Source organism: Papio anubis, chromosome 3 (genome assembly GCF_008728515.1).
Source record: "Papio anubis isolate 15944 chromosome 3, Panubis1.0, whole genome shotgun sequence".
In the NCBI taxonomy this organism is placed as follows: Eukaryota; Metazoa; Chordata; class Mammalia; order Primates; family Cercopithecidae; genus Papio; species Papio anubis.
In genome coordinates, this window is record NC_044978.1 from 83,382,099 (window position 1) to 83,396,039 (window position 13,941).

Consider the following 13,941-nt stretch of genomic DNA (forward strand, 5'->3'; position numbering starts at 1 on the left):
TATCTATATGAATATAATCAGAATTTCTTCTGAGTTTTTTATTATCAAATGTTAGCTTATTTAATTTTTTAAAATCACTAAAAGACTTTATATCAAAATATAAATATAATCAAACATTTAAATCAATATAAATTCAACTTTAATAAAATAGTTTATTAGTGTGGTCTTTTGTCATATATGTGCTTTTGTTTTAATTATAAAAAACAAAAACCCAGATGTGCAGCCATCTTGCAGGAATTCCCCTCCCACCATCCTAGAGATTATCTTTGTTTCTTTCTTTTGTTGGTTATTCCTCATTTTGGTGGAGTACATCCTTCAGTAGTTTCTTCTATTCCTCACAGAATGCATGGGAAGTGAAATGTTAAGAACTTTAACTTTAAATGTTAAGAACTGCCCTCATTTCTTTCTTATCCAGATCTATCAAAAAACCAACTTAGGCTCTTTAGTTTTGTCTAGATTGTATCATTACTTTTTTCATCACTCTTTGGGATCAAAGTTCTAGCTCTCCCTTTTATATTTCAAATGACAATAATATTAATTATAAATGATTGTTGTTTCTCCTAAAAAAGTCATAAATACAAATCCTAAGAAAGGCATTCTCAAAAATGAGAAATCTCCCAGACACTTTTGTGTCTGGAGATATATTTGAGACAGTTGCCCAAGTGATGAGCAATGATATTCAGATATCTGCATCACACAGAGAAGCAATATGGTAGAAAAGATAGAGGGAGTGTTATAAGATAATAATACTCCATGCTTTCAATGCCACAAAATTCACCCCATCTAATCTCCCACAGTAAGATTAAGTTCTGATAATCATGCGAGGCAGATGAGTCCTATCTGTGGTATAACCCATCTCAGCCAGGAAGTCAATTATCCCATGACTCCCCACAGTAAGTAAACAAATGTGTAACAATTGTCCATACATGTTGGGCCAAAAACTAAACTACTTATTAATTTGTAATTCTATTTCATCTTCCTCTGTCTTATCATGAATATTTTGGCAAGTATTTAGTGCCAAAGTAGCTACACTAATCTCATTACAAATTATTTTTGGATCTTTACAAAGTCAAGTAAACACAGCTGGCTTTGTTTTAGCAGCATCCAGTTTTGCTGCAGAGTTTCACATCAAATACAGGAAAAAAGTACAATGAAAATTAAAATGACATTTAAATAGTATAAACACTATGCTGGAAAACAAAAAAAAATTAGATATTAAACATGCAATACATCTAATTTCTTAATGGGAAGGAGAAAATAAGTAAAAAAAGAATAATTATGTAACTATTAACTATATTACTTTGAATTTCCTTTATTTCATGATCACAAACATCCTAAATTTAATATTTATTTTACAGTAGCCACAAGCATCTATGCTGTCACTGAGTTTTTTTCAATTTATTCTCCTTCTAAAACACCTAAGTCAATTTTAAAGGAAACTATATATTGTTACACAAATAAACTAACAGCTTTTGTCATAAATAAAAGATAACAGTGAAAATAAATACATAATAATTATAATTAAATTAGAAGATATAAAGGAGATAAATGAATAGTAATTGATGTAACAGACCAGAGAGAACCAGTGAAATGGTAAGGCAATGTTTAATCATTTTGCAAATGTTAATCAATTAGAGGCACTGGTTACTCATGGAAATAGGGAATGAGGGGTCAGATACCAAAATAAGGAGGGTCCATTGAAAATCTGCTTAAGAAAGTGTCTAATTCTTACAAGTGTTGCAGATAATGTTTTGAAACTTTCCAAAGAGAAGAACACACACACGAAAGAATAGAAAATAGAAAAAAAAAATGAGAAAATTAGAGGACTAGTCTAGGAAGCTCATCATCTACTAATAAGAATCACAGGAAGGTAAAACAAAGCAAATATGAGGAGTAAATAGGGAGTGAAATAATTCAAGAAAAAGACAGGAATTTGCAGGTTAAAAGAACTCACTAAGTGTCCAGCACAATGGAAGAATGGAGTCACACCTTGGAATTCATGAACTTCAGAGTACTAAGGACAAAGAGAAGACTCCATAATCCTTCAGAGAAAGAAATAAGCACATAGGCATTAATGCATGGTTAGGAATCAGAATGTTTCAGATTTCTAATAGCAACTCTGAAAGCTAGAAAATGATAAAGAATTACCTCTAAATTCTGAAGGGAATGGTTTCCAATTTAGAATTCAATACCAAATAAAACTACAAACCAAGTGTGAGAGTAAAAGAAAAGTATTTCAGATACAAAGTTCTCAACATTTTACTTCCCATGCATTCTGTGAGAAATAGAAGACACTATTGAAGGATGTACTCCACCAAAATGAGGAAGAATCAACACAGGAAAGAGGCAAAGAGAATCTCCAGGATGATGAGAGGGGAATTCCTACAAGATGGCTGCACCCAGTGTCACCAGTCCAAGCTCAACTGGACTGAAGACTCTGGAAGGGGCTCTTTTGGGGAGATGAAATTGATAGCATACATAATGCATCTGGTTGTCTTGAAAGATGACTTAGTTAACTGGCTGTGAGTTTAAATGAAGAACAAGAAGATGCAGAGAAAGTAGATGAAGTGGAGGGGGAGGAGGGCACAATGAAAGCGATAATCAGCAATTGTTAACTCATAGAAAAATAAGTAATCACTTCGAGGTTTACCTCTGAAAAGAAATTTACTTAGATATAATAATTCAGACATTGATTATTGCTCTAACAAAATTACAATGTAACCACTTGGGGGAATGGAGAAATGGAAAAAGCATTTGTGTGTGTGCTTGTTGTGTAGAGGAGATAGGGATAGTAAAGAGAAATAAATTCTTGTCTTCCACAGGAGAAAGTTAATAGATAATATCTAAAAAGAAAACAACCAAGCATGTTTTTAAAGTAATAAAGATAAATACCAAAATAGTCAGCTGAAGATGTGAAAATAATGTATTCTAATGAGAATTTAGGGGCTGGTAGGAGAAGAGGGGATTACTATTTTTCTTGACAAATCTTGCAGAATGATTTGGCTATTGAAACATGGCTATATACCATTTTTTTCATAAAACTTTTTTTATAAAAAGGGAATATGCAGGAATACTCAAAAAATTGTAAAAGAAAACTACTGAGCTGAGACTAATGATACTGAATATTAAAATATATTATAAAGTTACAAAAATAAAAGCAGTTTGGTATTGATACATATATGGACAAATGAGTAGCACAAAATAGAAAATCAAGAAATAGATACAAATATGTATAGAAATTGAGTACATGGTAAATTTGACAATCCTATTCAGTGGGAAAAAATGAATTATTCAATATCAGATGTTATGAGAATTAGCTAGCCATAAATAAAATAAGAAAAATGGATTTTGGCCTCATTCTTTACACTAAAATAATTTCAAGGTAGATCAAATATTTAATCTAAAAATTAAACCATATAGGAATTTGAAGACATCATAGGATCATCCTTTATAAACTAACATTGGAATTTCTAAGGAAGACACAAAATCTGAAAGACACAGTAGAAAAAAAGTGATGTCTATTTAAAAATTTAGCTCTGTAAAATTTTATAGATTAAAAACAGAGCCCAAAACAGCCATAACCTATATTAAAAGTCAGATGATAAACTGGAAAAATTATATATAATACATAAGACAAAGTTTAATATGCACTAATTAAGAGACATTATAAACGTATTAGAAAAAGATGAACATCTCAGTAAAAGTGAATAATCATGTAAAAACATCATGCATTAGAAATGAAATAGAAATAGTTAAGTACATAGCAAAAATGCAGATTAAAATAACAGGATACCATTTGGGCCTATACATTACAAGTTATAAAGATACCAATATTATTTGTATCTAGTATTGTCAAGTAGTGGATAAATGAACAATTCACATAAGAGTAGTGGGAATGTAAATTAGCTCAGCTTTTTTTGAAATGTTCTGACAATAAGTATCAAAAGTCCTTTGATCTAGCAATTTCACTTTTAGAAATTGATCAAAAAATCAGATTATTGTACCAAGATCATATACAAAAATAAACTTATGACATCAATAAGACAGACACAATTCAACTGTCGTAAGGGTTGGGTAAACTAAATTATGGCATATATATCAGACAGAATATTATGCAAGTATAAAACAATGTGGATTTATATTTACTGACATGGAAAGATATTCACAAGGTATTGATGATGAATGAGGCAGCAAGTCGACATACAGGAAGTATATAGTGTTCCTATTTTAGTCAATGTATGTGTGTAAAGAAAAAAATATGGTGAAGTGAGGGACTCACTGCAATGCTACAATAGTTAGCTTTGGAATGTGACTGCTGATTGTCTTTACTGTCCTCATTTTTATTTTCCTTTCTTTGCAGTGTTTCTTCAATAATTTTTAAAGTACAAAGAAAAGAGAAAATAATTTATAATATTTTGTGATTAATAGGAACCTTGAAATCCAAGGTGAGAATAGCTAGTCTGACAGGGAATACATACAGAAAAGAGTGAAAGCATAAAGATAACAAAACACTGCATTTCTGAAGATAGCTATGTTTAGAATAGGCATTTTTTTCTTGCTTTTAGTGGGAAGTTGTATGATTCCTGTCACTTTAATACTGTCTGATGTTTGCATGAGGTTATAATTCAAAGTAAACATTTTAGAAAATACAAATATCTTTCACTTTGCATTTTTTAAAAGGTAGATTAAAAAACCACTAAGAACAAATAATTTTTGATTGCCATAAGTTAGGGATTTTTGAATGCCATTTAAAAACCCACATCTTGTACTCTTAAATGCCCTTTTGGCTGCAACATTGCTGGCCTTTGCCACTAAAGAGCCCAATAATTACACAGCATTTGACATTGCCTTTTGCCCTTTCCTGTAGCAGTATGTGTGCTTCATGACCTGAATGAAAGGAACAGGAAGAAAAATAATTCATAGCAAACTTGGCTTTGATGTGCATCCAGCCACATGCTGGGATTGCTCTTCTTTTTTAGTTCTTGATGTATAGAATAGTCTAGAGGGAGCAGACACAACCTGGCTAACTCCTACACAGCAGGATTGTGGCAAGTGCTAGGGCCATTTTTAAGCAAGTGTTTCAATACAATGAACTGTTTAAGTATTCTGTATGCAGAAGTCTGTGCATGCTAACTGTACTAAGAAGAATATCTCCCTCTTCTCCTCTGAATCTCTCTCTCCTCTCTCCTTATTTTGTTTCTTGGTTCCAAAGACCTAATGTAAGCTTTAGAAAAAGAAACCTAAGCAGAATTTGTAGCACATGAAGTTCTTCTCTAACCACTCAGTAATGCAAAACTCCAGTCCTTGGCACAATGCCAGGGACACAGGCTGTATAATGAGGCAGTGCCATTTCCCACCCCACATCAACTCTCTTTGAAGAGAAGCCAGGAGGCCGAGGCACCTCTTCGAATTCAAATGAGCCTAGAATTGGAAACTCATTAGACAAATCTACTCATATCTGTTTATCCTGTAGGATAGTTTTTGCTTTTGAAAAAAAAAAAAGAAAGAAAAGACTGATAAAGTGAGAGAACTGGTTGCCTGTGTGGTGTCTCAAAAATCAGCTTCTCAACTTGACTGAGATATACTGCCTTGGTCTACAGATCTGTATGATGCCTGATTCCTTCACTTCAGTTCCAGAATTCCGTTCTCACTGTTGCTCTGCACCAAAATATGAATGACAGGTATTTGCTGCTTACATTAATATAATTTACATTTTGTTAACTTTTAATTTCTTGATATAAACTCTTAGGAGTTTAAAGTACATACACGCACAAGCAAACACACACTAGAAGCTTGGGACCTTAAAGAGTTGCTCATCATAAGCCAAACACGTGCCTGTTAAATAAATTTGAGTTTGTATTTAAGTCAATTTCATCCTTTCAGCTTTAATCAGCCTGGACACACTTTTCTTCTAGAATAATGGAACTCTTTCAGAGTGTTTGTATGTGCTGTTTTCCTAGAATAATTTCTATATTGTTCTAGTAACCAACTATTTCACCTTAGTATTTCATTTTCATGCTATAATGTGTATGACTTTTTTCTTCATAAATCATACAAGACCCCAAATTAGAAGAAATCTAATATTTTCATAAAATAATCTTTTCTTATGCATTCATCTATGGAAACTTCAAATACATTATGATATTAATCTGAGATTTTGAAAAGACTAATATGTTTCATAGAAAGAATTGTTTTTGGACACATTAAGATTCCCAAACATATGTATGATGAACAGTTCCCAAAGACTTTCTGGCATGAGCTTATATATTGGGATTCTTCTAAAAGGTTTGGTAAAGTATATGTGATAATAATTTAATAAGTAAAATATGCACCAATAATGGAGTAAATGCCTTTTCAATCTTGGATTATTTATTAAAAGCAATACTCATGATTAGAAAAATCAGAAATTCTGATTTGGACAGGAATAGTCAGCTGCATTTTCTCATGATTTTTATATTTGATTTATATTATTTTAGAAAGTACTTACTCTTGCATGTATATTTTCCTGTAAGAGAAGAAAAAGAAAGTAAATTCATGTAAATCTGTATATTTAAGGTAATATACAAACATTATAAATCCTTTAAAAATTTTTTTATGTAAAATAAAAGTAATAAGTAATTTTCATGAATGCCTTATAGAAGTAGTCTCATTATTTTATAATCATGTCCCTAACAAATAAAGAAGATGAAAATTTTTATCTAAAAGCCTCAAATGGCTATGGATAAATAAAATAATATCCTGTGTTTATTATCTGATCACTGTGGCCTTTGGTTTCCAACCATTTGGAGTACAATAAATGTTTTCAATATAAAAAAATTTTATGATCCATCCCATAATAATAGATGGTCTTTTTACATTCAGTGATTGAGGAAAAATTTAATAAGTGCCTAAGCTGCATTTTGTAAAATTTAATGGATTCAATAATAAGTTTTTTTCCATTAATCTCAGTACTTTGTATATGTGGGAAATGGTGGGGGACATGTGTGAAGCAATTGTTTTCTCAATCTTCAGATATGCTATATGAATGAATTGCTAGACATCCTAATATAACTAGGTTTTGCCGAGTCTAAGACCTATTAGATGGGAATCAAGTACAGAATTATAATTTTTTAAAAAATCAGCAGCTGCTATAATTTTAGGCAATTATTCACGACTGTTTAAAGAACTCTCCTATTGCAATGAAAGAAACACCACCACCACCTCCTGCCCAATATTTCCTTCCAATCATTTACTTTAGGCTCACACGCTACCTTCTCTCCTCTGCTAACGGGAAATTTTATTTGTCAAATATGCTTGTGGATCATAGGTCAGAAAATCTGTGGAAGAAAATGAATCCAAATAAAAATGCAATTTTTCATGCAAACAAATAAGTGAATAATGTGATCATAAAGGAACCAAAACACGTACATTGAATTTGAAAGAGAAGGTTATTTTTTAAACTTCTATAGAAAACATGATTTTTTTTTTCTATTTCATTTATTTCAGCCAAGTAAAACCTAAATATCATAACATAAATTCAACATTGTGTTTATGTAGTATAACACTTTATGAAAGGGAATCTGACAGATTTTCCAATAGGATAAAACCACAGTCTGTGGAGTAGGGGCACTATATTATAACATCTTTTTATTTGTTCGTCATTTAAAAAAAATCTCTTTTAGGCTGAAATTTTGCAGAAGCTAATCCCAAACAAAGGCAATTCAGGAAGGAAGAATTTAAATTGTGTCCATTTACCCTTTTATGGGATAAAGTAATTTAATATATCTATCACTATACCTCCTACCATCATGAGCACATTATAATTTGACTCACAATTAACAAGTTTTCATGTGACTATTCCTTAAGGATTATAGTCTTTGTTCAAACATGATGCCATATAACAAGGAACTGAAGGGCTTTCCAAAAGTGATTTTAATTTTTACTTGGAACACTCCATTAGAATAATGAGTATAAAATGTGGTGAACAAATTGAAATGTATTCCTTTGGATTTTGCATTGCATGAGCTGTTATCTTCCTCCCTGAATGGAGAAGCTCCAGGAGTAATGTGAGCAGCCAAAGTGCCCAGATGACTAGAAGTTAGAAGTTTTCCTCCTGGTGATGATGGCCTTGATTAGCAAGAAGAAAAATACAGATACATTTATAACAACTAGACATGAAGCTAGAAATGTGTCTTCCATCCATGAAAAACTTAGAAAATCCCCTTCATTCTTCATTCTCTTTCTATTACAAAATAAACAGATCTCTGGGGCCTCTGAAATGCAGCAGGGACTTTAGTGGTATTTATAAATGGAAAAGCAGAAAAAGGAGGCAGCAGACAGGCTATTCTAATTATAGCTACATTTGCATTTATAGCCACGCTATCTTTCACTTTCCTCATACAGATCAGAAACCTTAAATAACCCCAAGAAGGCTAAGTAATAAGATCTTTAGCAAATAACTTCCATAACTTTGGAGACTATTTTAATACGGTATTTCACACAATCTTAGGGGTCACTAATTTGACCGTCAAAACTTCTTGTTATTCAACAAATAAAAACTTGCTAATTTCCAATTTGTAGGCTATAGATGCAGATGTGTATTTGCTTTTGGATAGTCTTAGAATCTTTTCTTTTTGAAGGTCTCCAAACTCTGAAATTACTGTTTAGATTGTATCAATACTGATGAAAAAACCCAGCTGCTTCAGGGGAAGCAGCAAGTGAGTACTGTAGACACGATTTCTCCCTCTAATGTAGTTCTTAACTTGAGTGTGTACGGAAAATCACCGGAGGGGGCTTGTTAAAACAGCAGACCCTGAACTGGGCCACCAGAAATACTATTTTTTTTTTGGTCTGAGGCAGAGCATAGGAATCTACTTTTAATACACGATCTTGGTGGATCTGGCGCAAGGGAACTCACACACGGAAAAATATTGCCCTCACGTTATGAAAGGATTCAACATTATTCTCTCTTTTGAAAGATCACTGGCTTCAAAGAATAATTGAAAGTTAGAAACTTGGGTCTTTTACAGAACCAGGTAGTATCTCTGCTACTCTTCTGGGAATTAGTCTTGAACTGCAGCCACCGTGAAAGCTTCTGGTGTTATTTAAATTAATTCTTGTATTGTTATTAAGCTTTCCACATGGTGTTGTTTATCTCCTCAACTAGAGTTTGTGTTTCTGGGAGGCAAGAACTATGCTTATATATTTTTTAAAAATATTTTCAACATTATTTAGCACTCTTATTAAATATTTATTAGGCCCCCAATAAACATATTGCAATTTTGGTTTAAAAAACAGCCTAAATTGCTTTAAGATCCACCTTAACTTCTGAGGCATGAAGCCACCTCTCTCGTGGATATTGCTTCGAACAAAGATTTCCAATATCGCCTTGTACAGGATAAAATGGAGGCCACACCTAGTATTTATTAGAAATTGGAAACTGAACTTGGGCTGTGTTATCTAGCCACAAGGAAAAGGCAGAACGACAGTAATAGCTTTGACTGATTACTTGGCAAGGGAAACCAAGCCCTTAGGGTGTTCTAGTCTCTCTTTGGCCTATAAACCTGTTTGAAAACCTGTTTCTCAGAATTTAAAGCTTAGCTCGATTGAGGTCAGTATTATAGTAATGTCAATAATTCTACTGCCCTCAGCCTTCAGGCAGACCAGTACAATCCATCATTAACTTTATTTTCATGGAAAGGCAACTTTTGGAAAAATAGCTCTAACTTCAGCTATTTTATTTGATTTTCTTTCCCTTAAGAAATAGTTGTGCCAATATTGCTTCTTTCAGATTTTTTGCTTTCTAAACCTTAACACCTTCCAGTGCCTGCAACTGTTACCTAAAATCAGAGTAGCTCTAAACACAAAATTTGGGGCATGGCCAGGGGAATTACCTGAAACTTGCAGAAAAAGACCAAATAAGCCATTGGGTCTGAAAATAATTTTCAGTAACTGAGACTTCATGAGGTTCTGAAATTGCCTCTGCCTTTAGCTGCTTTTTGGAGATATGATACTGGGCTATACTGCCTAGTGGAATCTTCTGGCAGTGTCTATTTCTTTCTCTTAAAAGTTAAAAGCTTAATGAATAGTAAACTGATGTCCTTTCCTCTCTGAACAGACAGCTCCACTCCTGGTGAACAGTTAGAAGCACATGCTCAAAGTAGATGCACCACATTCTTTTCAGGCAAGGACCTCCATCCCCAGGGCTGGCTTTGGGGGGTGGTGATCAAAGGTGCTAAATGTTCACTTGTTGTGACATTTCTCCTCTTGGTTCTAGAACCTGAAGAAGGACAATGGCTCCAGCTTTTATTGGATCAGATCCTGCCACTTGTTGAAGGTAGGAAAGGTGTTAGTTCAAACCCAGGATAGCACCATTTCCTTTTTTACCCAAAGGATAAAACACCTGAATATGTAGATGACTGTGCTTCTAATATGTGAATTAATTAAAATGAACACAACTTCAAACTTGAATGTTTCTCTGAATTGATATGCTAACACTGAACTAAGCTGAAAATAGTGAGAAATAATTAACTGGAGCTACTTGCTCATTACATCTTATATTTAAGACTTACCTGATCATACTGAGTTCCTTTGGGCAGAGTCTAAGTCTTATTTACTTTTGTATTCTTAGCACCCAGAGCTACGCTTGGCACAGCACAAACACTAAATAAATGCTTAAGATTTGGTGACTTGAATTCTTTTCCATGGCATGAATGGTTTAAAACCGCAGTAATTAAAATTTAATGACCAGTAGAGTAATTAAAATTTAATGACCAGTAGAGGGCAATAAAGTTGAAATTTTATTTATTAAAAAAAAAATTCACTGGGCTCATTTTAAACTCACTTTCAGACCCAGTTCTAGCCTGAAACTCTTCCTCCAGAGTAGTATCATGATTTCTCTTTAATGCAGCTAAAAACCTCTTGCACCACATTAGGATCCCCATCCCAGTCCCCATTGGGGATCCCTCTTTTCCCCACCACACAGAGTAAACTGGGGAGGTGTGCTACAGGATCAGACGGGTGTGCACTGACTCATACACCACAGCTCTCTGTGGTTAATTCCTGGTCTAATCAAAATTATTTGACAGTGGATTCTACTTAAAAATGAGAGTTTGTAAGAGAGCCACTGGGTAAGATGTGGAGTATGGCAGTGATTTTGGCTTTAAGCTTCATGTGGTAGGAAACTGCATATTCAGTAAGATACCAATTCCATTTAAAAGAATCAATCCAAGCACATACCCACACTTATGCATATAAATAATATCAGAAGAAAATTATTACTTAAAAAAATGGTTAATAGTGAAATAGCAAGGGGTTTTTATCTTACACATACTTTCTTATATTTTTCAGATTTTCACAGTGAATAGATATTTTCTCTAGAAAAGAAAAAGTACATAGTGTAGCACTCCCAGCAATGTTTTAGAGTTGAGAAAGGGGCCGGGCGCGGTGGCTCAAGCCTGTAATCCCAGCACTTTGGGAGGCCGAGACGAGCGGATCACGAGGTCAGGAGATCGAGACCATCCTGGCTAACACAGTGAAACCCCGTCTCTACTTAAAAAATACAAAAACTAGCCGGGCGAGGTGGCGGGCGCCTGTAGTCCCAGCTACTCGGGAGGCTGAGGCAGGAGAATGGCGTGAACCCGGGAGGCGGAGCTTGCAGTGAGCTGAGATCCGGCCACTGCACTCCAGCCCAGGTGACAGAGGGAGACTCCGTCTCAAAAAATAAATAAATAAATAAATAAACAAACAAACAAACAAATAAATAGAGATGAGAAAGGAAGGCATGAGTAATTGTTCTGAAACTCACTTTAGCAAGGCCTGACTTGTCTTCACCAGTCTCCCCACAGTAAGTTTGGGGAAAGAAGACAACCATGCAGAGAGTCGTAGGCCATTACACTAACTCCATTAACCCATGTGCTCCAGTGGTCACAGGGCCACATGTTATCTCATATACTCATTGAACTACGTGGGGCCAGGCAAGCTACAATAGCTTTAAGAAGAGGCTTTTCTTCCACATTTTATATTTTGATATTGCATTTTTCAATCTCTGCAGCACTCTAAATCTTCTCCCATGTTATTTTTAGTGATTCTCACAGGGGAAAAAAAAAGTCAATCAGGGCTTCTGGCATGTCAGCTTTTTATAAAGGGAATGCAAAGCAGAGCTCCCAGCAAGCCTCATAAAACATAGGATTTATGGGAGATCTTTCATCTACACCCATTTAAAATGCTCCCTGCTAGGCGACTGAGAGGAGATGGGAATCATCATTTGAAGAGGCCTTACTTTAAGGACTGGATACAGTGGCTCAAATGTTCCTTCAGCTCTTCTTCCTTTTCATAGGACTCCAGTATACTACGTGCTTCATCATGTTGATAGCAGTAAATTTTATAAATATCTTCCAGTGGCCCTTTAATCTGCAAGAATACTTCTCCTGATAAATGCAAAACAAAGGCAAAATGACATCATCTGACAAAGCTGGCACTTCCCATGATTATTTTCAACAATGTTGACTCATGTCAAAAAGTTGGACGGGAACTACTTTATCCCCAGGTTATTCAGGAAGCGTGGAAAACATTGAGTGATTTTTTTTTCCTTTTCTTTCTTTTCCTTCCTTTTTCCTTCTCTCCCTGCTTTCCTTCTTTGCTCCTCTCTTTTTCTGTCTTTCTTTTTTTTTTTTCTTTTATAAAACAAAGGATGAACAAGTTATCAGAGATGGGCAACAAAAGAAAGGTGGTTTTCTCAAAGGTGACTTTACATACAAGGTCGATGTGCAGAATTGTGATTAAGAGTTGCAGTGTGGCCAGGTGTGGTGGCTTACGCCTATAATCCCAGCACTTTGGGAGGCTGAGGTGGGCAGATCACGAGGCCAGGAGTGTGAGACCAACCTGGCCAATACAGTGAAACCCTGTCTCTACAAAAAATACAAAAACCAGCCAGGCGTGGTGGCAGGTGCCTGTAGCCCCAGGTACTCGGGAGGCTGAGGCTGGAGAATCGCTTGAACCTGGGAGGCGGAGGTTGCAGTGAGCCGAGATTGTGCCACTGCACTCCAGCCTGGGTGACGGAGCAAGATTCTATCTTCAAAAAAAAAAAAAAAAAAAGTTGCAGTTTAGAGTTGGTGTGTATGGATTTGAGTCAGGCTGTGCTACAGACTGGCATTGTGACTTGAGCAAGTTGTTTTAACTCTTTAAACCTGATGACACCAATATACTCAATTTCAGAAAGTCATTGTAAAAATTAAAAGAGGTGGTATTTGTAAAGTTCAGAGTATAGTAAATACATATGAAATGCTCAAAATGAAGCAGTTTTTAATTAATTTATAAGAGGTACAGAAGGCGAAATTTCAGGTGTTGGGTAAGTTATTTTTCAATATTTACTGCACTAATATTTCCTGAGGCTCTCTCAAGGGCACACAATGGAGTTTAGAGAAATAAAATATTTCCTTCTATGTGATAATAAAAAAGGTCATATTTTAAAAATAAGTTTAATACTGTGAACCAAGGTTATGACTGTATATTCATAAAGCAACTTAGGCTAATTGTATCTAGGCATTTAATGAATCCTTTTTGATATTATGATAAAATAGGGTCTATAACTGGTGGCTAAAGTAGATATTGGGCAATAGTTTGATTTGATCTCACACTTCATTACTTAAAGATGAGTACTATGCATCCACTACTCGATCCAGCACAATACATTAAATTATTTGGCAGATACCCAAGAAATATGTGACAGGGTCAGCTCTCAAAACATTGCAAATTTGAGATTGATAATGACTTGGTGGCTGAATTAATTGGGATGGCTGAATAGATTGACAGTGATCTGGAGCTATTAATCTGGACCTATTATAGTTAACAGGAGTAACTCATTCTTTCCACAGAAATAAAAGTGCCCTTAATATTTTCAACATGTTTTTCACACATTAACTTCCTACTTGCATGAAGAGATAAGAGGTTATTTATCCATAT

General features: G+C 34.6%; 1 protein-coding gene across 1 annotated transcript in view; it reads right to left on the reverse strand.

The window, feature by feature from the left end:
• ARHGEF38 (Rho guanine nucleotide exchange factor 38) overlaps positions 1–13,941 on the reverse strand; it is a 132,934-nt gene that overhangs the window by 31,481 nt on the left and 87,512 nt on the right. The window contains exons 4-5 of the mRNA XM_003899050.5: positions 12,260–12,407; positions 6,488–6,505 (exon numbers count right to left, since the gene is read on the reverse strand). Coding sequence (XP_003899099.2) covers positions 6,488–6,505; positions 12,260–12,407 — 166 coding nt within the window. The remainder of the gene's footprint in view (positions 1–6,487; positions 6,506–12,259; positions 12,408–13,941) is intronic.